The sequence below is a fragment of the Pinus tabuliformis genome, chromosome 1_2, assembly GCF_031772625.1.
Source record: "Pinus tabuliformis cultivar Carrire ecotype Pingquan chromosome 1_2, CPIR1, whole genome shotgun sequence".
Classification (NCBI taxonomy): domain Eukaryota; kingdom Viridiplantae; phylum Streptophyta; class Pinopsida; order Pinales; family Pinaceae; genus Pinus; species Pinus tabuliformis.
Genome location: NC_142298.1, coordinates 514,335,741 through 514,362,956, shown reverse-complemented (window position 1 = coordinate 514,362,956; position 27,216 = coordinate 514,335,741). Strand labels below are relative to the sequence as shown.

The 27,216-nt window shown below is 36.9% G+C and overlaps 2 protein-coding genes across 2 annotated transcripts in view; both read left to right on the top strand.

The window, feature by feature from the left end:
- The first annotated feature begins 7,417 nt into the window (after window positions 1-7,417).
- Window positions 7,418-8,167, top strand: LOC149206583 (uncharacterized). The gene has a single exon (XM_089397734.1). The coding sequence runs from the start codon at window positions 7,418-7,420 to the stop codon at window positions 8,165-8,167; it is 750 nt and encodes a 249-aa protein (XP_089253860.1).
- A 6,210-nt stretch (window positions 8,168-14,377) lies between these two features.
- Window positions 14,378-27,216, top strand: part of GMI1 (gamma-irradiation and mitomycin c induced 1) — a 391,650-nt gene continuing 378,811 nt past the window's right edge. Inside the window, exons 1-5 of the mRNA XM_089395476.1 lie at window positions 14,378-15,328; window positions 15,546-15,578; window positions 15,792-15,878; window positions 16,022-16,077; window positions 17,790-17,873. Coding sequence (XP_089251602.1) covers window positions 14,975-15,328; window positions 15,546-15,578; window positions 15,792-15,878; window positions 16,022-16,077; window positions 17,790-17,873 — 614 coding nt within the window. The 5' untranslated portion in view covers window positions 14,378-14,974. The remainder of the gene's footprint in view (window positions 15,329-15,545; window positions 15,579-15,791; window positions 15,879-16,021; window positions 16,078-17,789; window positions 17,874-27,216) is intronic.

Here is a 27,216-nt window from a genome sequence, read left to right as displayed (position 1 = left end):
AAAACATTACTATGAACAAGATTCATAGATAAATCTGTAATAGGCGAGGAAAGCCCAAGAAACCAAAGACCAGAGCTCTGTGAATCTGAGCATACATTCATCTTACCCGGTAAGAGGAGGCGACCTTGGAATGGTAAAGGAGTTGACCAACTTTTCTTGGAAAGAACTTGAATGAGAAGGCCCTCCATGGCCTAGTCGCCACCCTCAGCAAACAAATAGGGAACATAAAAACTATGTTAGCGAAATTCTAAAGCCTGGAACAATATAACAAATCAACAAGCCAAGAAATTGAAGCAAGAAAGAGGAATATGTATAAACCACTGCATACTCAGTTACCTGTATAAGGGAGCTATACGAAAAACCTCTTGAGATTGCTAACAGAGCCACCTGAAGCACCAAGCAACCAGCTAGAATCCGGAGGATTCTAGAGCGCATATAAGGAAGATGAGCCATTAGAGGGCCGAGACATGAGCAAACTAGAAGCGAAACTAGAGCCGAGAGTCGGAGCTGTGACAGAGCCTTGCTACTGAAAAGATAAATGTCGCAAATGCCAAGGAGTTCTTCATTCACTAGAGAAAAGGAAGGAGTCAGTGATTGTCCGATGGGGAAGGCCAAGGAAGACCGTCGATGGGGCACATCTTCCCGTGCAACGACAGATAGCTAGAGAACAACTCAAACCCTCCAGAAGAAAACTCTCGCGAGCTTTTAGATTGGGAATCCAAGCCATGAGTTAGTTTTTAATGTGAATAAATCATACTATGTATGTTTTGTAATCATAATAAATGTGATTGCGAATAAACGATAATAGGTTAAGGTGTATTAGATACCATCCTCCATGAAGTACAATAGATATTTAATCAATGCATAAATGATTAAAACAACAAAAGATTAGCCATAATGTGTATTATGTCGTGGTAAGTGTTAAATTATTATTTTCATTTTGATTTTTATTTTTTATAGTAGGAGAGATGTGACATAAAACCTCTTTTTTGAGTTTTCTTATATACAAAGAGGTTTATGGAGTAAATATAAAAATAGGTTTTATTTTTTTACCTTTATTTATATTTTTATTTATTTACTATACATCTAGAGTAAATATAAAAAGAGGTTTTTATTTATTTACCATATCTCCGATTTATTTATATTTATATTTATTTACCATATCTTTTTTTTTAGTGTTAGTAAACCTTTTATATTTTAAATTTATATTGTGTTTATACATAATAATAATTACATTGATTTTTAAATAGGGCCAACATTAAATTAAAAATGTTAAATGTTAAACATTAAACATTACATGTTAAATGTTTACATTTACATTTACCTGAGATCTACTCCATAATAATTGGTTTTTAATGTCTCCTATACACACACTAACACATTCTATCCATGTAAAATTTATCTTCGATACACCCTCAATACATAGTTTATCTCCCATACACACACTCGATGCATATAGAATTTATCTACTATACACACTCATGCATATAGAATTTATCTCCTTGATACATATAAAATTTATTACTTAACATTACGATAGATATTATAAAGAGTATTTATGAAATTTTATTTATACCATATAAACTTTATTACTATAAAGTATCTAACTTTTTTTAATCAAATAATTACGCTATACAGTGAGAAATTTTTTGCCATCTTTAATTTTTACTTTTATCTTTTTAATTTTAATTTTTGAATTTCAATACAATTAAAATTTAATAATATAAAAAATAAAAATAAAATTTATTTTAAATTAATTTAAATATAAACAAATTTCTAATGAATATTATTCTCAATACCTAAAACTTGAAACATGATAAAATTTACAAAAACATACTCTATATATTCTTTGGTGAAAGAGTTCTAGGCTCGGTGAAAGAGTTAAACACGTACTTTATATATTCTTCGCATATATTCTTCGGTGAAAGAGTTCTGAGGCTCGGTGAAAGAGTTAAAAACATACTCTATATATTCTTCGCATATATTCTTCGGTGAAAGAGTTCTGAGGCTCGGTGAAAGAGTTAAAAACATACTTTATATATTCTTCGCATATATTCTTCGGTGAAAGAGTTCTGAGGCTCGGTGAAAGAGTTAAACACGTACTTTATATATTCTTCGCATATATTCTTCGGTGAAAGAGTTCTGAGGCTCGGTGAAAGAGTTAAAAACATACTCTATATATTCTTCGCATATTTTCTTCGATGAAAGAGTTTTGAGGCTCGGTGAAAGAGTTAAACACGTACTCTATATATACTTCGGTGAAAGAGTTCTGAGGCTCGGTGAAAGAGTTAAACACATACTTTATATATTATTCACATATATTCTTCGGTGAAAGAGTACTGAGGCTCAGTGAAAGAGTTAAAAACGTACTCTATATCTTCTCCGCATATATTATTCGGTCTGTGGGCTGCGGTGGGCAAGGGTGATCTGCAGTCAGGTTTGTTGATATCAGGTGCACACATTCCTTATCTTTTTCTTTTTCTAATTCATATTTGCTCATATAATTTCAAGTATGAATATTTCACCACAGTTACCAAAGATTACCAAGGGCAGACCTAGCATAGTTACTCTACAAGGCCTTTATGAGTATATAGAGTCTTTAGATAAACGTAGAGAAGAAAGAGAAGCCAAGCTACAAAAAGAGTTAGAAGCCATGCTGGAAAATAAATTTGTATCTCTTGAAGACACGATCCAAAAACAAATAGAAAATAAAATAGAACTACTGGAAAATAAAATGGAGGCAATGGAGACTAGATTGCAGGTTATAGAAAAACAAAACCAAGATACTAACCAACCATCCCAACAAGGAGATGCTGATACTTTAGAGAGCCTTAAAATGAGAGACATGATTAAAGAACTAGAAGAAAAATTTAATAGCCGCCTCACCCTAAATAATGTGGTAGTTAAGTTAGATATCAAACCAATTAAAGATGAAATGAAAAAAATAATAGAATTAGACCACGAACGTAACAAAAGAGCCTTGAACCTTATAATCTTCGGTTTAAAAGAGGAAGTAGATGAGGATACTTTAGCCTTAGCCCAGACAGAATTACATAATATATTACAAATTGAAACTGTGTGTCTCACAGAAGCAACAAGGTTGGGGAAATTAACCGAGAATAAAGGAAGACTAATCTGCATAAAGGTGAGCTCCACTGATCATAAGTACGACATACTTAATAAAACCTCAAATCTAAAAGGAACGGGAATATTCATAAATGAAGATCTCATTCTAGAAGATCAGGCATGATTAAGGAAGGAGGTTCAAAAGGTAAAAGAAGCTAGAAAGGAAGGAAAATGGGCAATAATAAAAAATAGAAAAGCCTTTATTTCAAGATAGAAACCAGAAAGATAGTAATCAATAGCAATTAAACATGCTCTGGATCCTTTCTTGGAATTGTCGGGGCTTCCCATGGAACAAATGCCCCAAGCTAAGTTGGATTTCAAATGATGTTGATATTATTTTGCTTGTTGAAACTTGGGAGCACGAAGAATCTAAGGTCCCTAACATAGATGGCTTTACGCTATGGTCTACCTAGAAAAAGCGATCATGCCGTAGAGGCATTGGGGGAATAACTCGTTACATTAAGAAGAACATCTCCCCCCATGCTAGGATTTATAAAAACGACCCTCACAACCAACATAGTTGGATAGAGATCAGAGACATTAATAATAAAAAGTCCTACATAGCAATATGCTATTTTCCCCCCATCAATTCTAACTTCTATAAGAAGAAGAATCTAGATAAAACTAATCCTTACAATAGTTTATAGAATGATATTTCTAGCCTAAGGAATGATGGTAATATCCTTTTAATAGGTGACTTTAATGCTCGAACTTCAAACAACCAAGCTATTATTCTAAGCAATCATTCCAACCCCAATCCTCTTTGGTTAGACGAAGACCCTACTCTGGCTAGTAGGTACAAAAGGAGCTCTGAAGACCTTGGTGAAAATTTATTTGGGTCGAAGCTAGTCAAGCTTTGTAGTGCTCAGGATCTCATAATTTGCAACAGTCTAAAGAAGTGGCCCAATTCCAACAAGATGACCTGCATCCATGGACTTGGTAGCAGCATGGTAGACTACGTTATTTTCGATCTCTCATTATACAACGAAATAATAAATTTTGACATCTTAAACGACCACAAACCTAACTCTAATCATAGGCCTTTACTTATAACTATCAATTTTGTCATGCATAGAGTTCCCACATAAAATAATACTTACAACCAAAAGAACCTAATATTTGATAGAAATAAAAATGATCTCTTTCTAAATGAATTAAAAACTAATTTGCTTCCTTTATCTAGTATAGACAACATAGAAGACCTCTATCATAATTTTACTATAACCCTCTCATATTCTATTAACAAGTTCTCAATTGAAGTTTCAAATAGTAAAAGAAATAGCAAAACCAATCCATGGTATGACAAAGATTGTAAAAGTGCGAGGAGAGCAATTAAGAGAGCTGTTGATGAATCTCCTAAAATGGACAAGATAAAAATATACAAAGTCCTAACTAAAAGGAAAAAGAGGCAGTACATTCGTCAAAGACAAGAGAATCTCTTACACCTCTCTAAGGCAGCTCCTAAGAAATTTTGGAGGCAGATTTTGACTAGGAAGACTAAAGATAATAATAAAATTGCTCTTCACGATTGGAATTCCTATCTTAAAAAGCTTTATGAATCTCCAAATTTCATGGATAATTTGGAAACCCTGCTCACAACGAAAGAAGTTTTCTCTTTAGAAGACATTAAGTTTGGGGTTAATTGCCTCGCTAATGGGAAAGCTAAGGACATTGAAGGTTACCAGGCGGAAATCTTAAAAATTGGAGGTCCTGTCCTCATCCCCCACATTCACAAGCTTTTCAATCAAGCAATCAAGCAAGGGTTCCCTAAACCTTGGACTGAGAGCCTCATTATCCCTATATTTAAAAGTGGGGATACAAATAACCCCTCTAATTATCGGACAATTATGATCAGCCCTCTCTTAGCCAAGTTGTATGGTAGTATTTTGGAAAAGAAGTTAAGCATTTGGCTTGAAAGTGAAGGTAAGCGGGCTAAAGGCCAAGCAGGTTTCAGAAGGCATCACTCAACAACAGACCACCTCGTTACGCTTAGGATCATTGCGGAGGAATGTCGTAATGATAAATCCAATTTATTTTGTTGCTTTGTGGACTTTAGAAAGGCTTTCGATACGGTTCCTAGATACAACCTTTGGAATAGATTAGAAGAGCTAAAGGTTCCTTTCGAGTTGAGAGCTGCCGCTATAAGGTTATACGAGAATGTAATTGCCAAGCTAAAGAGCAATGAGGGGTGGTCAAAAGATATTAAGTGTAACATTGAAGTTAAATAAGGTTTCCCCCTCTCCCATACCCTATTTGGCATTTACATCAATAAGCTTGAAGGTTATTTAGAGGAAGCAGGATGTGATGGCACGATCTTAGCTGGGACAGTCGTCATCCTTCTTCTCTATGCTGACGATATTGTTCTTTTGGCAAGGTGGCCATCTGATCTTGATAAGCAACTCAGGCTTCTTAAGGATTTCTGCTCTACCCTGGGTATGACTATTAATACTGACAAAACAAAAGTTATGATTATCAAATCCAAGAAGGACACTTATGCTAATTTTATGTATGACAATAATAACTTGGAGGAAGTGTATTCTTACAAGTACCTAGGAATTGATATTCATCACAAGCTCAACTGGAACCATAGCATTGAGAAAAGGATTAATGGGGGGTGGAAAGCTTATTTTGGTCTTGAAAATAATTGTAAAACAACAAACCTCATAATGTGGGATAAAAATAAGTTCCTCTTTGAAACTTTAGTCACTCCTGTTATCTTATATGGCTGTGAGGTTTGGGGTTGTAGCATCTTCAGAGAATCATGGAGAAAGATTGAGCAAATCCATAAGCGTTTCATAACTTATAACCTGAAAATTAAAAGTAATACACCCTATCCTATTCTCCTTATAGAAGCAAGTCTTTCCCTTATTGAGAGCCTAGCTATGATTAGGTTTCTGCTGTACAAGCACAAATTCAATAGCATAGACGATCATAGACTTCCTAAGCTAGCTTTAAATTCTAGCCAAAACCACCTAAGGCTCAATCGGGGGTGGCATAAAGACACAAGGCCCTGGTTAAACTATTGGGAGATCAACGAGAATGATGCATTGAAAAACATAAATAACATTAAAGATATTGTTACTTCTAAGTTCAAAGAAAAAATGTGGTGTGAGAAAGATTTAGCAGCTAAAAGAAAATTAAGTTATTATAAGAAGGTCATCAACCCCACCCTAGAAGATCAAAAGTATCTCTCTATTTTAACTAACTCAAAGAAGAAAATTAATGTAGCAAATATTAGAACGAATTCTCATGAGCTCCATGGTGAAACAGGGCGTTGGGCAGTTCCTAAAACGCCATGGATGGAAAGGATCTGCCATATATGTGAGAATAGGAACATCGAGGATGAAAACCACTTCCTCTTACAATGCCCCGCGTACAACCACATTAGATCTCAGTTTCACAATCTTTGTTACAATACTGACCTTCCTAGCCTTTTACAATGTCAAAAATATAGCGAGCTCGGGAGGCTTCTCTCCAAGCTTTTTGAGCATAGGAATAAAATCTTAAATCAAAATAAATAATTTGTTTCTTTAGGTCCGATAGACCAATGTTTGGTCTCAGTGGACGTTAACCATCATCATCATTATCATAATCCCATTAAGTATACTATATATTATCACATATAAATATAATATTGTTATAAAATATAATATAATATAACAATATGAAATAAAAGAATCTATTTTTAACCTTATATATAAAATTTCTAACTCAACATTATAAAATATCTAGCTGCTTTACACATAGATATGATAATTTATTTATTATTTTATTTTAATATATTTAAAATTAAAATCTAAAAAGTAATTTATCAAAAAGAAATTATTTTTGAAAAAACATTATAAATCACAAAAGTTTATATTCCGAAATTTTATTAATTTAACACATTTTAATATTATTAATAATTAAATTTAAATTAAATATATTTTTAAATAAAATAACATTAAATATATTTTTTATTAATTTAACACATTTTAATATTATTAATAATTAGATTTAAATGAATCATAGAGTTGTGCAACGACACTGCTGCGGATCGGAGGTTCGAATCCCGCAGAGGGCATCCTTCGCGCCTGCAGCCCAGGCGCTAGCCATTGTCGCAGAGGTCAAGAAGGCCGTTGAATCCTTAGACCGAGGCTGTTGTCAATCTCTCGCAGGAAGACAACGACAGAAACAATAGTATTTGGGTTAGGTCAAAATTTTATTTGGTTAGAACCGCATCCCCGCATGGAGGCGCTGCTACTGACCTAGCAGCGCCAAGCTAGCCCTTTTCACTTCGTGCGTTTCAGATATGGATCCTGGTGGGGGCTCTGTGGCTACCCCCCCAATACCTCCAGAACTAGAAGCGTTCAGATCCCTAGTTGCAGCATCTGGGAAACGGACGACTGGCTCTCAGTCCAAGTTTGTCAAAAAACTAGGAAGTATTCCCACAGTGACACTGCCGGTGGAAGAAACATGTAGAACAACGTTGAATCTTGCCGAAAGAGGCCTTATCGGTCAGTTCACAGGGTTATTGCCATCCCCGAAAGCTGTTGAGGAATGGGTAAGGCGAAACTGGACACCTCTGGTCAGAGAAGGTATAAAAAGTCATTTCGTTGGCAAAGGTTTCTTTGTGTTTGTGTTCGAAAACGCTGAGGATAGAAGTCTGATATTTAGAAACGGGCCATACTTCATGGGCCCTCAAGGGTTCTATTTGAACAAATGGTCTCCTGACTTTGATCCAGCTCAGGATGTGCCCACGGCGGTACCTGTTTGGGTACGCCTTCCACATCTCCCCCTCCACTGCTGGAGTCAGAACTCGTTGCAATCCATAGGTAATGCTCTTGGCAGATACATAGATCAGGCGCCGAGGAAGGATCAATACTCCTGTGCCCGCATCTGCGTTGAGGTCGATCTTGAAGTTGATTTACCCAAAGCCATCAAACTCTCAGTAGCGGACTGGACCCATATCCAAGAGCTCGATTATGAGCAGTTGCCTTTTAAGTGCCAACACTGTCATGAATATGGGCACTTTGCAAGATATTGCAAGAAAAAAAAATGAGGAAACTGCAGAGAAAGAAAAAGGAGAGCAATGGAAACAGGTAAAGAAACCAGCAAACAACAGGCAGAACAACAAAAACAAAGGCAAAGAGAGAGGAAACAAATCAGGGCAAGAAAATGGAAGCACTCAAAACGCTGGAAGCAAGGAAACCATCAGCATAGAGGAGGACAAAAATCCTTTTGAATCTCTCATTCCATCCTCAGATCCTCCAGAGGCAGAAAGGGAAGAACCTCCCCAGCAGAACAACACCAAACCATCAGATCCAGGTAATACTTCAAATCCGAACCCATGCAATATTTCATCCCCCTCATATGCTGATATAATCAAACAAAAGAAGAAGAATGTTGAAAACGAGGGCTCATCGGATGAAGAGACCCTAGAAAGGACATCAAAGCGAGCTGGAAGGAAATCAAACAGAGAAACTAGGGAGGAAGAATCAGAAAGACAAAAAACCTTGGGAAGCCAAGCCACTATAGAAATGACTCTCGGAAGGAACACCAGACCAAGGGTCCCTAAGGGAGGTGGACCTATCCCAACAAGTCATAAATGATGCAGCTGGTCTCTTGGAACTGCAGGGGTCTGGGAAATCCCACTAAGGCAGAGGCTATCAGAGATTTACTGAGGATGGAAACCACAGACATACTCATGCTCCAAGAGACAAAAATAAAAGGGGAAACCCTTCTTAACACAAGCAATACAAGATGGAAATTTGATTCAGGAAAGGTAGTTAGCGCAAGAGGTTCGGCGGGAGGAATAGGCACATTCTGGTCCAAAAAATTCTTCTCTTTAGAAAGCTCCCATGTGACCCAGCATTGGATATATATATAACTGCGCCACATAGCAAGTAATTTTAAGCTTGCCCTATTTAATTTGTATTTACTTGTGCATAATGATGAGAAGAAAGATTGCTGGAAAACTCTCTTGGACTATTTGGAACTACATAATCCTTTGAATATAGTTATAGGAGGAGATCTGAATATAATCTTAGACCCCAAAGAAAAGAGAGGAGGGACCAATCTGAGAGACCCCTTCCTCGCCACAGTGGAAAACCTCATCCAACAATGGGACTTAGTAGATTTCAAACCAGTAAAAGGAGAATACACCTGGACTAATAATAGAACAGGGGAACACCACATCTCTGCAAGGCTGGACAGATTTCTCACCAGCAGTTCTATTATGCTGAATAAAAGAATAGTTTTCTCTAAGATTCTTCCGAAATTAACCTCAGATCATAAACCAATCTTATTATGTCTAAAGCAAGAAGAAGATCTCGGCCCTCTTCCATTTTGTTTCAGTCCTCTTTGGGCAGAAAGGGAAGGGTTCCATGAAACGGTTCAAACTGCATGGAGAATAGAAGTTTCAGGTTCCCCAAGTTACGTTTGGGAACAAAAAATGAAAAACATAAAGAAGGCATTAAAAGAATGGATAAAGAAAGTCACAGTCACTCCCACCAGCCAGAGAAAAGATGCAGTCAACCAGTTGGAAGATCTCCAAGTGGAAATGGAAGAGAAAGATATCTCATCTATGGATCTAGATAATGAAAAAACTGCACAAAGGAAAACATACAACTCTTTTAGAATCGAGGAAGAATATTGGCGCATCAAGTCATGCAACTTGTGGCTCAAAGCTGGGGACAAAAACACTAAGTATTTTCACAGACAATACAAAGCTTGTCTGTTGCGGAATCACATTGCAGAAATCATCACAACTAGGGGTCAGGTATGCAAAGGATTTGATCAAATCAAGGAAGCCGCTGTGAACCACTTCCAAAACCTACTCAGTGCAGATAAGGACGGGAGTGAGAAGGATATTGAAGAATTCCTCACAAATATTCCACAACTAGTCAGCGCAGATGACAATAACATTCTTTTGAGCCCCGTCACAGAGGAGGAGATTGGAAACATTGTCTGGTCCATGGAGCCAGAAAAAGCACCTGGGCCTGATGGTTTTTCAATCAACTTCTACAGAAAATGCTGGGATCTAATTAAAACTGACCTCATCAGAATGGTGCACGGTTTCATGAGGAAGGCAAAGATTGGAGGAGGCATAAATTATACCTTCATTGCCCTAATTCCAAAGGAAGCAAGCCCAAGCTCTTTTGACAGATACAGGCCAATCTCCCTGTGTAACTCGTCCTATAAGATTGTGGCCAAATTATTGGCAAATAGAATCAAACCCCTTCTGCAAAAATTAATATCCCCTGCCCAAGGGGGATTTGTGAAAGGAAGACACATTCTGGACAATGTCATTCAAGTCCAGGAAGCTTTACACTCCAGCCACTCACGCAAAGAACAAGGTATGCTCATAAAACTTGATATGTGTAATGCATTTGACAGAGTGAATAATTCCTATTTGTACATGGTACTTTCATCATTTGGCTTCAGTTAGGACTTCATTAATCTTATCAAGGCATGCCTGGAGAAGATTTGGATTGCGTCCATGATAAATGGTAGACCTGCTAACTTCTTTTTAGCCACCAGGGGCTTGAGATAGGGCTGCCCCCTCTCACCATTTCTCTACATTCTGATGGCAGATTTCTTGAGCAGAAAACTGACCCTGGAAAAACAAAAGGGTTGTCTACCAGGGATCAGAATTGTGAAAGGCATAGACCTAGTGAATCATGCTCTTTTCACTGACGATTCACTATTGCTTGGAGGGGCCTCTCCAAGAATAGCTAAATCCTTCAAAATCATACTACAGAAATATTGCAGCATCTCGGGAGCACTCGTAAGTGAGAGGAAAAGTGCTGTGTATGGATGGAACACAAAGCAGCACAAGATTGAGACAATTGCAAACGAGTTGGGGTATACAAGACATGCAGATTGGGAAAAAATAAAATATTTGGGCCTTCCAATAACACTGGGATCCAACATAAATCAACTGTGGGAGGAAGTTATCTCGAAATTCAAAAGGAAGATCACTACGTGGGGAGGCTTTTGGCTAACCACAGGGGGCAAATTGACGCTCATCAGATCAGTCCTCTCTGCTCTACCCACATTCCAAGAGTCTCTTATGCTGGCTCCAAAACTAATCTCAGATCAAATTTCCAGACTCATGTGTAATTTCTTATGGAACGGTGGGAGAGGAAACACAAATAGATTTCATTTAGTAAGCTGGGATATGGTGAAACGTCCGCTGGTAGAAGGCGGACTTCAAATCCACGACCCAGTCCACGCAAATTTAGCTTTGGGCTGTAAGCTGTTATGGCAGCTCCACGTAGAGCCGTCTCATACAGCGAGTCAGATCTTCAAACTGAAATACCTGAATAATGAGTCATTAAAAACATACAATATGGAGAAATCCCCAAAAGGAACGCAGGTCTGGAAGCTGTGTAATAGAAGCATCGATTTTTTCAGATCCCACTTGTATCGAATCCCCGGTAATGGTAAAAATACAAAGCTTTGGAGAGACAGTGTTATGGGACATTGCCCTCTAGCAGAAAACCATGAGATTGCAGAAGTAAGAATTTGGCTACAGTCTAAAGGTATAAGGAAAATAGAGGATATCTCCAGTTGGGACAGAAAAGGGAACTGGTGATGTTGGACTTTCCCCAGAATCCCAGAACATTTAAACGCTCAGTTAGACGCTCTTCAAGACGCAATCTCTGATTTTGCCCCAATTCACAAAGAAGATGAGGATGTTTGGGGCTAGGGTAAGACCGGGGAATACACAGCTAGCCAAGGATATTATCAGTTGCAGAGCAAATAGGATTCACTTCACCCGAAATCCGTGTGGAAGCAGATTCGGGACAGCTTCAGCATTCCCAAAATCAACTTCTTTTTCTGGACATTGTTCCACAACAAAATTTTGACAGGAGACAATTTGTGTAAAAGGAATATAGCTGGACCACATAGATGCGTCCTCTGCAAAAGAGACTCGGAAACATCAAATCATTTGTTTTTAGGCTGCGAATTTACAAAGGCGATCTAGTCATTCTTTCTCACCGGGCTGAATGTGCCTCCTCCAACTCAAAACACGATTGACACCATGTTCTCCTCCTGGAATGAGAGATATCCCTTCAGCATAGTCAGCAACTCACTTTGGCAAAAGGTGTGGATAGCTGTACCAAAGTATGTTTGCTGGAAACTTTGGTTAGCTCGGAATGAAACAATATTTAACAGCACAGAATTGCCCGCAACAAAAGTGGCAGAACAGGCAAAGAACCTCCTGTTAGAAACGTTGAACCACTCCTCTGTCAAAGACGACAACTCCTTGCGAACCGAAGAGAGGGTGTGGTTGGATGCTTATACAGGAAAGGCCAACCTACCAGTACCCAACCGCACAATGCACAAAGGAAAATGGCAGATTCGAGAATCAGAGGACAGCTTTCAGCAATGATGGAAATCACAGGCCAAGTGCACCATTTTTTTCGATGGAGCCTCAAAAGGCAATCCAGGGAGGTCTGGAGCAGGAGGGGCGATCTTCTTTCAAGACGGGAAAAAAGACGACTTCAGTTGGGGCCTTGGAATGAAAACCAACAATCAAGCTAAAATTCTCAGCCTTTTGAAAGCCTGCCAAATGGCCAGAAAAGGAAATCCAGAAGAAATTCTAATCTTTGGTGACTCCGAATTGCTGATCAAAACGATGGTAGACAAGAAAAGACTCAAGGACCCGGTGCTAAACAAACAACTTACAAGAGTGACCAGAATTCTGAAAGAATTTAAATCGATCCAATTCTTTCACATCCTCAGAGGATTAAACAAGGAAGCAGACAGATTGGCGAATATTGGATGCACTTTACAGGAAGGAATGATCGGCATAAATGCAGAAACAACCACCATGGATATCATCCCTTAAGCAGAAAAGAGAGCCAATGTAAATTCTAAATATTGTAATGGTTGATTAAGCTCTGCCCAACCTGTTATCTTTCAATAAAACATAATCGTTTCAGTTAAAAAAAACAATTAAATTTAAATTAAATATATTTTAAATAAAATAATATTTTAATTATATTTAATTTTGAAAAAAAATTATAATGTGAAATGCTTTTTTATCTTAACCTACTCCACATTTTAATATATAATAAAAGATATGGTGAAATGTACTACAAAATTACAATGAGTGTAAGTAAAGTTATAATTTACTTAGTAAAAGATAACTTTTTTTTTTATAAAGATAATCATATGATGTGGCAATTTAATATGAAATGTTTTTTATTTCAAAATATAGAATATATATATTTTAAGTAATGAATTAAATAAAAGCTTCACTTTTCCCAATATAATAATTATGCCCCCTATATTAATTAAATGAAGATATTTTATTTTTAATATATTAATTAATAGATAAAAATGAAGAAAGATATTGAGGTGGAGAAATTGTTTAGATAATTAGAAGTGGTTGAAATCTGGATAGCAAAATTATAAATTTTTTTGTAATATAGTGTTTGAATTATGTTTTTGATAGTGGAAATAAATTGAGCACCATAAATTTTTTTAAGAAGGACCCAAAATCTTGAAATTTTACAACTATAACTTGGATTTGCAAAACTCTAACAAATTTTATAAAAATCTTACCAAATTTTCCATAATTTTGAAAACAAAAACAAATAATCATTTAAACTACTATATCAAATAGAAAGTAAAATTAGCCAATCTATGCATTGAAAATAGAATTAATTAATTAATATATAATTTTTATTTTTATTAATTATTTTATAAAACTATAATATATAAAATATAGTTTTATGTCACATTTTTCAATGCAATAATCACATCTTTCAATGCATTACCTTTTTATTTTGATATTATTTTAATTCTTTAACTCATAATGTACATGTGAAGGAAGTTTTAAAAATAAAATGTCGATCAAAATTAAAAAATCAAATTTTATTTACTATATGAAGATTTTGATAATAAAATTTTATTATTTTAAAGTAATCATGAAAAATTTAAAATTTAATTTTTTTAATATTAATATTTGCATTCATTTTCTTTATTACTTAGTATTCTTAGTTTATTTAAGCTTTCTATGAAAAATCGGCGTTAAGCGTGAGCGCTTGATTTTTATGATTTGTTAAAATAGGGAAATTATTTCTGAATCATGACGTGGAAGATTGACATTAATTAATAATGTTAAAGCCCACACGCGAGCTTTCATTTCCGATATTATTTTATTCCCATTACTCCTCGTAAACATTGATACTTTCAATAATCATTTATTCCCTTGTCACCACCCTCTAGGTTAGTGTCATGTTCAAGGGGCATCACTCCTCGTCCACATTGATATTCTCAAATCATTTATTTCCTTGTTACCACCCGCTAGCTTAGTGTCATGTTGAAGGGGTATTTATGGTACAAATGCCTGCTCTGTGTTCATTGTTACGGTTTTCTCACTCAGCTGCTCTTTTTCTGTCTCTGAATTCTCATGAAATGGTCACACTGTAGTCTGCCTGCGGTTCCAATCCTTGGACGGGTTCTTTTTAGTACATTTCCGAGCTAGTTTTTTGGAATGTAGAGGCAGCTTTTTGGTTTTGATGAGTGTTGCTGCATGGGCTTTCATACTTCAATTGATGGAGCTTGAAACCCAAAAAGCTTGCGTGTAAGGAAACTGTTGTTTTCTCAGAGTGGTTTTGAGGTTACTGAGCGGAGCGTTGTAGACATTGCGGAGTGCTAGAACTTGGTTTGAGCTGTACATGCATGCTTGCTCTGAGAAGTTAGTGATACATCTACCCCAGCCAATACATTCTCCAAATGAAGTAATTCAAGCTCGCTGCATGGGGTAATTCTTGCTAATTTTGTCTGAAGGCAAGCCTTACAGTAGAATACCATATATTCCCTCTGCCGTTTGCTGTACATTGCGTCCAGGATGGCAGAATCTTCTACCAAGAAGAAAAGAAGCAACAATGAGGGCTACCTTGGAGCTGTGCCTAGGAAGAAGCTCAAGTCAGAGCCCGAAGTGAACAAATATATGTTCAGGGTTTTACTGCCAAATGGTCTTAACCTGACACTAGAGTTGGAGAACGCTGACGAGACTATGTCGGTGGCCGAGTTTGTTAGGACCGTACGACGCCAGGCTGAGAAAGAACTAGTCGAAAAGGGGTCAAGAAAAATACACTGGGGACCCCAGGTATATGTAGAGGATGCTATGGGGGAGCGAATTGAAGATGGCAAGATCATCGGCCAGGCTTCTCGCAACAAGACTATGATTGTAGCCCTGCAGGTTCGGCTCTGAACTTCCTTTAAGCTATTTTTTAGTGTTTTTTTTTTATAACTAAACCAAAATGTATTTATTTGTGTGCTTTGAAAAGAGTTCTGTGTTTTGTCCAAACTGCATTCTGGTATAACAAAGACTTCTTTGAAGTATTTAGCAGCATTATCTTTATATGGTAAGCATACATGACTCTTTCCTCTGTTTTTTGTTTTATAATGTTTGACAGGATGGTGGTATAAACAGTGTACACACATATCAGGTAAATCCCTGTATTTAGCATTTTTCTGTTTTAATTTATAAAATTTGTATGTAGTTTTCGTTAGAGCACAATGCCTAAATAAAGCTCGTCGAAAACAATACAAATTTCCACGCCAATCAGGTAACAGTATTTGTAAGTATAACATTCCAATGCGAGTTGATAATCTTCTGGAAGATCACTACTGGAATGATTGATTGTTGATTTTCTTCACAGGACATGTGGAATGTGACTCCAGAACCACATCTCTTAGTGGAATTGCCCCAGGAGTACACTTTCCAGACAGCATTAGCTGATTTGATTGTACGTGGAGTACTCATTGTATAAAAGTATTTTGAGTTTTTCCATGCCTGAGAAATGACTAATGACTTCTTGTGTATCGATCTAGGGTCTATTTAATTTATAAGTTTAATTGTTAACGAACACAGTGTATTTCCTTTGAATAGGACAACTCTTTACAAGCCGTATGGGCTAATGGAACTGGCGAAAGGCGATTGATAAGGTAGAAGGTTCTGGCAATTTTTTGTAGTCTATAGACTGTTTATTTCAAATATCTAGTTATTTATATATAATAGTATAATTCAACAGTGTGCTATCAAGTGGTATGAGCTCAATTAAATTTGGCCATGGGGCCATGTTTTCTGCATTGCCTATATTCTCATTATGTATTATTTTTTTATTTGTCTTGCATTTTATCTTGTATGTACTCTGTTAATATAACTATATAATTTTATGCTCTATTTGTAGGTATTATTTTTCTGATCTGTCTTGCATTTTGTCCTTTATGTACTCTGTTGTATAATATAATTATGTCATTTTATGTTCTATTTGTTGTTCATTTTAGCCTCCTCATCTTGTTTCCTATGCAATGTTTATACGAAAACATAAAAAGCATTAAATTAATTGTCTAAGCTTTGTTCTTGCTGTACCTCTTGCTGCTTTTGGCTGTTCTCTGCTCTCTCTGAGCATTGCCAGCTTCTGTTCGTTAACGATTTGTCCCCTATTTGAATTCTTTTTATTTTTCAGCTTTTGGTTCTATTTCTTCATTGCTTATATAAATGCTTATTCAAGTTCATGTTGCATTTTGATTTTCTACCAAAAGCTTGCAATTTTTTTGTTTCCGTTGATTTTCTATCAAAAGCTTGCATAGGAAACCTTATCGGGTTCATAATGGAGGCACTCTCCTATCCGCTAAAGCTTCTTCCAGTCTTCTCATAGGGAAGAGGAGCCCCAATCTTCAAAACCTAGTAAGAGCATTCATCTTCTATCTTCCACCTTTGAAGCTACCATATGTGGTGAAATTATGAAAGTGCAACCGCTTAATGTGGCATGGGAAATCTTTTAGGGGTTGGAGGTACATTTCTAGCCATTAAAGTTCTTCCAATTCTCATGAGGGGAAGAAGACCCTCAAGCTTCAAAATCAAGTAACAACTATTATTCTCTATCCTTGACCTCTAAAGGTATTATTTCTGGTGAAATTACAATATTTATCATGATAAACCTCTCGATTTGGCATGGGAATCCTTGTTGGGGTTGAATCAAAGGTACTTTGCTAGCCAATAAGCTTCTTCTAATCTTCACTAGGGAAATAGGAGCCTGAAGCTTCAAAAGCCTAGTAACAACATTTATTCTTTATCCATCACTTTTAAAGTTACCCTCCATGGTGACATTACCGACCACAACTACAATGTATCATGATGTTTTAGGGTATTTGATTCAGTGAATAGTTGGTGGCTTTTTGCTATTATTCCAACAACACAAGGTAAAGATTGAACTTGAAATTTGCACTTTCGAATCTAAAGAAGGTTGTCATTTGGTGGCAATTTTGCATCCATCCCCCTAAATTTATTGGTCAACATTTAGAGGAAATAACTTTTTAAATTTATACTCTCTATGGGATTTTTACTTATAAATACTACATGTTTTTTGGGTATTTGTGAACACTTGTCCCTCATTGAAATCATGAACATTACATAGTTTTAATCTTTATATTCCAATCATTTATGGAGATGGGCTTTGATCCACTTGAAAGCACACTAATTATATGGTAGACTTGTAAGCCTAAAATTAAATAAAGACATGTAATAATTTTTTTAATTATATTGAGCTCTTTTTTAAGGAATTGATATCAAATATATTTCTTGTTGCATTAATAGTTGTGTTGGTGAAGCTTATTTGGTTTGGATCATAATTCTTTTATGTTTCTTGTTATAGTGTTAATCTCGAAGATGGCGAGGTATCAATTTTTGATAGTGGCCAAGGAATGGATAGTAGCAAAGACAATTCGATTGCAAAATGGTATGTATTTTCCTCATTTTTGTGATTTTAATATATTGATTTCAAGGGATGAAAATAATTCTTTCTTTATGTTTATTATTTAGGATTTATACTTACTCGTAACTTCCAAGTTTTTAACAATGTCAGAAGAACTTGTCCACATATTCTTATTGTTTTATGCATCTCCTTTATAGCTTTTTGTGAGATGCAAAGGTTGGGCATTCATTCATTGTTTTCTCATTGAAGTGCTTTAGAAATATCACACTATTGCTTCTATCCATGGCTCTAAAGTTTGATAAAATTTTAATAAGCGTTGAATTTTTAAATTGTAGTTTTTGTTGTTTAGTTATTTTTGAAAATATGATTGCAAATGTGAGGGTCAAGTCCATTAGGTTCGATGGAAACTAATGCTTTAAAAGTTGCTTGGAGTCCATTTTCAAGTCATTTTATAGGTCATAATATTTGATTGAAGGTTGGCTCCTTAGCATGAATTTTCGCCAAATCCTACCATCCATAGACTTCCTTTAATATCATGTATTATGTTCGAGATGAGGTAATTGAGCTGAAAGGGATGATGCAACCCTTTGCTAACGGGTGATTATGCCTCGCAAGTCATTGCTCCTAAACTCGACAATCGAATATAGGATTGTAGAGCAGACTCAATAAGGGGGGTAGAGCACCTAACAAGTACTCCAATGTTTTGTTAATGGATATTTTAATGTGGACGCACTATTAATTTGTACACTAATTAATTTGTATGCAGTAGCTATAAATTATTGGTGTACATATTAGCTAAATTTTTATGCAGTAGCTATAAATTATTGGTGTGCATATTAGCTAAATTTGTATGCAATATTATTGGTGTATAGATAGACTTTGTTTTTTGTTACTATCATGCTCCATTTGCTTGTTGCTTGCATTAATATGATTGTTTGGCTTTTGCTGCAGGCCTCCTTTTGTTAATATACTATATAATTGTTGTTGTTATCATTTTAGAAAAAATAGAAACAATTATATTTTGTAGTGAAAGTGATCGTGGTTGAACTCGACAACATAGTAATGCAAAATTTAACGAGGTTGACCACCACTTGCAAGTATTTCACCTTCCAAAATGTAGGGAGGGATATTTTTAGTGGTTTCTCTTGGGTGTAAATTGTTTTCTAACTTCTTGCATACAAGGTTAAAGTATTACAAACCAAATACCTAATTGAATATAAAAGGGAACATTGTATTCAACTAGGTTGGAGCATAATCCCTCCCTTAAATAGAGAGTCTAAAGAGCTCTGGTATCCTAGAAAAACTTTTGTTTTTGTTTCCTTTTCTTGTCTTGTTTTGTTTACCTTCCCCTTGTGAGGTGAGGGGAAGAATGAGAGACTTTCTTCAAAGCTTTAGTACATGATGGGGATATACAAGACTCAAGCAAATGAACCTTATGCATTGAAGGATTTTCTTGAGCTTGGGCTTCTTTCTTGTTTGGGGGGATATTTTGATTTGGAACACTTGTTACCTTATTAGGAGCCTTTCAAAAATGATTTTTTTAATTGAGTCCTCTTATGCTTTTGGTTTGGCATTCTCATTATTGACCCCTTTTCTTGTTATACCCTCATTCATGGGGGTCTATATTGTTGTTTTTCCACGATACTAGAATCTAGGTTAGGGTCTTAAAATCCCTGACACTACCAACCCAAATACATCAACAAACTACTTTGCACAATGGAATATAAACAACAATAAATCAACACGTGCACAAAATATACAACTTTGTGCAATTTTCAATAACCCAACTTCGTTATATTATCAAATTGTAATATAACGGTCTAGGGATTTTGTACCAGGGATAATGAACCTTATACATCTACTGATACAAGAATACAATGTAGGGCTTGTTGCCAACAACTTTGACAATCAAACTGCCCTGAACAAGATACTCTGACTGTCTAGCTGATGTAGTCGACTTCAGAGCTTCTTTGATTGTACCTTGAACACATTTATTGGTCCTTCTGCTCCCAGTGTGTAGCTATGCCTCTATCAATGGTTTGTCTTCTTTAGATCACTAAACACGACATGCAAATCTTCCCTCTAGCTGATCATTCATCCATCAATGCATCAACAAATGGGGTCTTCTATTGAGTTGTTCACAACTCCGTTTGTGAGCAACTCTCAATAGCTCACTATTGCTCCTCAACTCCTTTGGGACTTATTCTCTCTAATGCCTTCCCGCACTACTCTAATGAAGACAACTTTGGGCAAGGGCTGCCACCTATCACTGCAAGATGTCCTTCTCCAATAATGAACTTGGGTTGACTCACTTAGATCACCTTTGTCCTTCAAGGTGTCAACCCTAGTGCCTCCAACCTTCACCCCTCTTACAATTGTCAATGTCCTTCTTGTTAACTGATCTAGGGCTACTTTGAGCACCTACTTGTTGCCCTCCAACAACCTTAAGATGCCCAATCACAAACTGGCCAAATTGGACTCTATCCTCTAGCAAAACATCATCAACAAAAGGAGACACACATACCTTATTACTGCTCCCTTTGTCCTTGACAATTGTGCACTTTTTTGAGCTTATGACAGACTTGGTTAAGGCACACGTCTGCCCTAACCTACTGTTGCGAACCCCTGCGTTTATCCTCCAAAACAGACCCAAATACTTCAATGCTCCTCCCTATGTATGCGACCTAGGTTGGGCTGCCTTCTAGGTCTCTCGACCCCCACCAAATAGAGATCCGAACCCTACAATATCCACAGAGGATCTGCAACCTGCAATAGAAGATATACACACCTCAAAACAATCCTCAAATTTGCACCTAACCTGCCTAGATATCCTCCCTACAACCTCGACCTCTTGCCTAGGGAACTTGGTCCTCCAAATAGTCTAGAAGAGACGCCAAACTTGCTACTCTTCACCTTCGTTGGAGTCTGCTTCCTTTTGTGGCTATTTCAGGGATAGATCTAGATGTGTTTTGCACTTTGGATGGTGCTCAAATGAGGTCTACAAGCCTTCTATTTATATGTTCTTGTGGGTGCATCTAACAACCCTTGAAGGGGCACCTCTAATCAGAAGGCCATCTTGTAATTCATGTAGCAAACCCATTCTTAACACATAAAAATTCATATCTCGCTTTCTACATGTCCTTTATTGGTGTTCTTTGTAGCCCCTATCTCCTTTTAGGGTCCTGTACAATCTCCAAAGGTTACATGTCCAAAACACCTTGTGGTTCCACACCCACAAACTTGGGTGCAAAGTCCACACCTTGGGTTTCTAAGCTCACAAAACACTTTTTTGGTGCCCATTCCTCCAAGATCCTAAACCCTAGGGCTTGGAGTACCTTCCAAGCTACAAATCTCAACATATAAGATTTTTCCACGGGGAAACACTTAAGCTTGTTCTTTATTGGTTGTGCCTTTTGGTAAATGATGCTGGCAGAGGCTGTTCATTCCACTGTCATCTCAGTGGTACCATTCCCTAACAATTCTTTGCATGGCTACAGATTGAGAAGAAACAACATCAATAGCAACATACGTACCCACCACTTTAGCAACAATAACATAAATAGTTTCAGCAATGCTAACCAATTTAGTAGATCCAATACTGGTAAATCAAAGAGATGAAACAAATAAGTCAGCAACAACTTTTGTTCGCATTAGGCAAGGTATATGAGAAAGAGAATCACATATAATGATGTTGGATTGATTCTTACACCCACTAGCTAGGAGACCGGTTGATTTAGGTATTGAAGGGGAGGGGGCGGGAAAATCACTTTTGGTAGTAACTAAGTAAGTATACCCATGGTATGCGCATTGGGTTCTTGTTTTTTGGTTGGATATGATATTTTCAATGCTTTCTCATATATCTACACTTTCTTTTAACTTCTTGCATACAAGGGTAAACCTCTACAAATTGAATACCTAATTGAATATAAAATAGAACGTTATATTTGAATAGGTTGGGCAATAATCACTCAATTAGAGAGTCCAAAGAGCTTTGATATTTGAAAGAAATATTTGTTTTTGTCTCTTTTTCTTGCCTTGATTTGTTTCCATTCCCCTTGTGAGGGGAGGGGAAGAATGAGATACTTTCTTCAAAGCTTTAGTACATAATGGGGATTTATAAGACTCATGCAACTGAACCTTATTCATTGAAGGATTTTCATGATCTTGAGTTGCTTTCTCGTTTTTTTTTTTTTTGGGGGGGGGGGGGTGGATATTTTAACCTCATTTGGATCCTTTCAAAAATATTTTTTTAGTTGATTCCTCTTATGCTTTTGGTTGGCATTCTTATCATCGATCCCTTCTCTCGTTATACCCTTGTTCATGGGGGTCTCAAAGATTTTCCTTTGGGGAAACACTTTATCCCGCTTGGGGATAACTAAAGCCTCCCCTTGATTCTTGATAGTTACATCTTCATTTACAACCCCTAAGATTTCAATCCGGTTGGAACTAGAGGGAATAGAAATTTTACGAGGATGATAGTGAAGGGGCCTAACTTTCTTCTTCTTTTTATCAACAACTTAGAAAGCATATTGATCACATTTCGAGGGTACTTTTAAGGGAGGAGGAGTTGGTGAAATAGGAATCTTAGGACAAGCTTTTGCAAACTGGCCATACTAATGAGAAATATTGCATTTAAAAGAATGGTGTTCATAAAGGTTTGATGATGAGACCAATCACCTACTTGATGTTGAATGGCTTATGGTAACCGTTTCTCCAAATCTACCTCTATGCTAGTGAGAACAAAAGAGAATAGGCCATTTTTGCGGTTTTGCTACTTCAATAAATTTCCCAAAGCTGCCCCCAATTTTTTGCAACATGGGCTTCTCTCAAAAAATCAATGAAGGTGTAATATACCAAATTACAAATATGCAGAGAATCTCAACCTTATTTGATTTAATATGGAAATATGCCGCTACAAGAAAAAAATTATGGCCGAGGTGATGGCCCCAAAGAGATCTACAATAATGCCGCATCGACCTCTGTAACAAATGATACGATGAATGCACTTGTGAATTTTGGATGAATTCACCTAGTGAAGAGAAATGGGTTCTCGCCCACTCCCACTAAATCACCCGAGGGTTTTTGTCTTGGGACTATAAAAGCAGAGAACTAGGTTCTCCAAACCACACCAAAAATAAATACTCAAATCCAAGATATCTCAAATGATCTTCTCCTCCTCCTTTTAAAAGCGCAATAAATAGATCTCCAGTGTTCTGGAAGTATTTTATTTTATTATTGTTCTAGAAGCTCCCCCTTGACTTCATCTAAGTGACTCTTTAATTTTATCTTATTTACTTAAGTCACTTTTGGCCTTTTCCCTTCAATTAATTATTGTCCCCATCTTTTATTTAATTAAGTGACTAATTAAAGTCACTTTTAATTTGGTAAAATGGTAAATCGCCCACCATATGTTCTCTGGCCGTTGAAAGTCACTTCTCATCATCCCATCTTGTAGGTCTTCTCGTTTCGGTTCCAATGAGCATTTACACTAAGGTGTTCCATCAAATTTTCCTCTCAGAATGCCACCTTAAGCATAATTAATTTAGGCTCAATAATAACCCCATTTTACGAGAATTATCAGAATGCAACGGAATCAAAAGCAAGCTGTACGTAACTAACCCTAATGATGGAATATGCTAGTTAAACACCACCAAACTCTAGAAAAGTTCTCAAAAACCCTCCGGGACTTTTGATGATGTACTTCTGCCCTTGTGACTTAGCCATCATATACTCTAGGAATCCATCCTAGTTCTACTACAGAGAAATTTGAAAATGGGAACATTACAATTACTCTCGCCCCAAGATTGCTTGTCCTCAAGCAATTCGTATCTGACCACTACAGAGGCAACTATATACCGATACTGGGATCCCATACAAACCATTATGTCACATGCCTTTGCGTCATCCAATCATGCATGGATCCCTTAATATCTGGATCCCAAAAAAATCTCCGACTCACCTTGCTACCAATAGATCCACTTGGATCCCAACGCCACCACGGCCAATCATCATTGCCCATACCCCATGGCTCTAACGGTGCTCTGTTTCTAGCTAGAGATGTTGCTCCATCAATAGGATACTAACTCAATCTCCCTCTAATCCATCCTGTGGGAAGGATCAAATTTTTAAATGCCTATACATGGAACAAGTCTATCATGTCGATGTCGCTCCATGTTTCACTAACGCTGCTCTACTTAGACAACTAATAGGGTTGACTCTGCCCCTTTTTCTCCAATGTATAAAGGTGAGCTGACAAAACTGCAAGCTCTATCTATGCACCCCCGAATAGGGCTACTCTGTAACTCTAGAATCTACTCTATTGGTTCACTAGTTAGGGATGTTAATTGCTCCCGAATGTTAGATATCTTGGCCCCTGATGTGTCACATGCCACTTGAAGCTCGTCGAGTGTACTAACCTCATGTAAGAGAATGCTTCAAAGTGATTTAATATACTTCTTCATTGCTGTAAGGTATGTCCTGATACACTCCATCTCCTTCTGGAGGCTAATATTTGAAAGTATTGCAACCTTGTTGGCTCGCTGTGCATCTGTTCGCTCTTCATCAATGGTTGGCCCCAAAGATGGCTGCTCATCCTCCTACACCATGGGCTCAACATGAGCCTCTAACTGCCTCTCCACAAAGAGTTTATCATGCATATCATCCTCATTTGATTTGTGTTCCTTCATGTGCTCTTCCTGTTTGGATCATCAGTGTTAGCTCATCACCTTGAATGTCTCCTCGTAAAGGCCTTTCCTCCTGATTGTCACTTATGGGGACAATCTATTGCTCATCATAATCATCCATTAGACATGGATGCATATCAGGGCTGCTGTTAACATCTCCACACCCTTGCTCATGCTCCTTCATGTGCTCTTCCTGTTTGGATCATCAGTGTTAGCTCATCACCCTGAATGTCTCCTCGTAAAGGCCTTTCCTCCTGATTGTCACTTATGGGGACAATCTATTGCTCATCATAATCATCCATTAGACATGGATGCATATCAGGGCTGCTGTTAACATCTCCACACCCTTGCTCATGCTCCTCCAAGGTTTCCTCATGAAAATTGATGGACTCAACTGTAAAAGAATCCTCATCAGAAGGGTTAGATGGAATCTACTCCTAATCTACTTCTGTCATCTCCTATGTGTTACTCGAGCATGAGTGGTTAGGTCCCCCCAGTGTTTCTTGCAGATGAAGTAAAGGCCTTTCCTCCTTAACTCATTCTTGCTGCATGGTCGGATTCTTGCTTCCTTGTCGTAACCATAAATCCCCAATAGGTCCTCCTTAGTCAACTGTATTCTAAACAATGTTATGTTTTGCTCAACCAACCTTTCTACTAGTTCATGAGCAACAGGTGAGACCATCTGTTCCTTCTTCCAAATGGCCAACAACATAGACTAAATCTGTTTGCTTATGGCATCACAGTATCCCATAACTAAAGACAAAATGGATTGCATGTTTGTTTTGACTGTGTTAGGATGATGTTCTTTAATGTTGAAGAAGCTTTGGAACATTTGGAGAATCAAACCATTACACTCTAGATCAAGCATGATGTCATATGTTTCAACCCTAAGCTATGTTTTCTAAAATCTTGAGCTTTTTCCTAAAGGTAGGAGTCAGGGCCCACGATGTTATCCAAGCTTGGAAGGTCTCTACTCTTAGCCATAAGACTTCCCTCATGATATCATCATTAAAAGGGGGTATAGGTGAGGTTAGCCTTATGATCTTATTGAGATAGGAGGCAATTGGAAGTTTGACCCCATAAAAAGGGTGCTCCAAGAACTTTTGATGTATTAGGGAAAGCATAGGTTGTTTTAGAACCCAAATTAAATTCTTCCAATTTGATTGGTTCACTTTGGAAATAAGTGAGTTTAGCTCCTCTAATTTAAAAAGGGTTTTCAATGTAACTTTCATGAACTTCAGATTTGTCCCAAGTGCAAAGATTGTGTGCCTCATATCTTGCCTTTCTTGTAGATCCCTTGGCTCTTCTTGTTGAAGAATGACATGGACCCCTCTTGAGAAAGTTCTGTTGTTCTGCCTAGTTTTTGGTCTATATTGCAGTTTGCTAAGGTACTACTGTGTTGGTTTAGGAGGCATTTTAAATACTCCATTATTATGTATTGCTGCCCACTTAATGTGTAACAATACAAGGCCATGACAATGTGCTTAAAAGCTACAATATCAACAGTACACTTGTCTAATGAGGCTATGAAAATAACAATAATGACCATCATCCATAATGAACAAAGAGCCTTGCTTATCTTATGGTTAGGTGTTTCCGCCTTTCCTTAATGTATTGGGTTATACTGCATCCCCTATGATTATTTGGGGAGAGAGAGAGAGAGAGAGAGATTATAACTCTTCGAAGGCTCATGATAGATTTGTATAATATAGAACAAAGAGCTTTGCTTATCTTATGGTTAGGTGTTTCCTCCTTTCTTTAATGTATTGGGTTATATTGCAACCCCTATGATTATTTGGAGCCATTGTTTGTGCAATTATCTTGTAATGAGTTTTGGGTAGCTTGGAATGTTTCATAACTATTTTGACTCTTGCTTTTGTAGATTTAGAAATTTACTTCCATTAAAGCATCATGTGCCATATCCATCATCTTTTTCTTAACCTCGTCTTTCTTTCCTTCTACTTTTTATTGCACATTTTCTCGTGTTATGTCTTTTTTTTTTAAATAGATATTACATATAGCTTTATATTCAAGGTGGATTTTTGTAATAAAATGTATTGAAAATTTGACAACATTAACACGTTGAATTATTAAATGAAGATGTGATAAAAGAAGGTTCAACCTCTTTGATATCCTCACTTTTGTGGTTTTAGAAATTTACTTCCTTCAAAGCGTTGTGTGTGTCGTATCCATCATCTTTTTCTTATCCTCATCTTTCTTCCCTTTTAGTTTTTAATACACATTTCTTGTGTTCCATGTGTTTTCTTTGGAACATTTGGAGAATCAAACCATTACACTCTAGATCAAGCATGATGTCATATGTTTCAACCCTAAGCTATGTTTTCTAAAATCTTGAGCTTTTTCCTAAAGGTAGGAGTCAGGGCCCACGATGTTATCCAAGCTTGGAAGGCCTCTACTCTTAGCCATAAGACTTCCCTCATGATATCATCATTAAAAGGGGGTATAGGTGAGGTTAGCCTTATGATCTTATTGAGATAGGAGGCAATTGGAAGTTTGACCCCATAAAAAGGGTGCTCCAAGAACTTGTGATGTATTAGGGAAAGCATAGGTTGTTTTAGAACCCAAATTAAATTCTTCCAATTTGATTGGTTCACTTTGGAAATAAGTGAGTTTAGCTCCTCTAATTTAAAAAGGGTTTTCAATGTAACTTTCATGAACTTCAG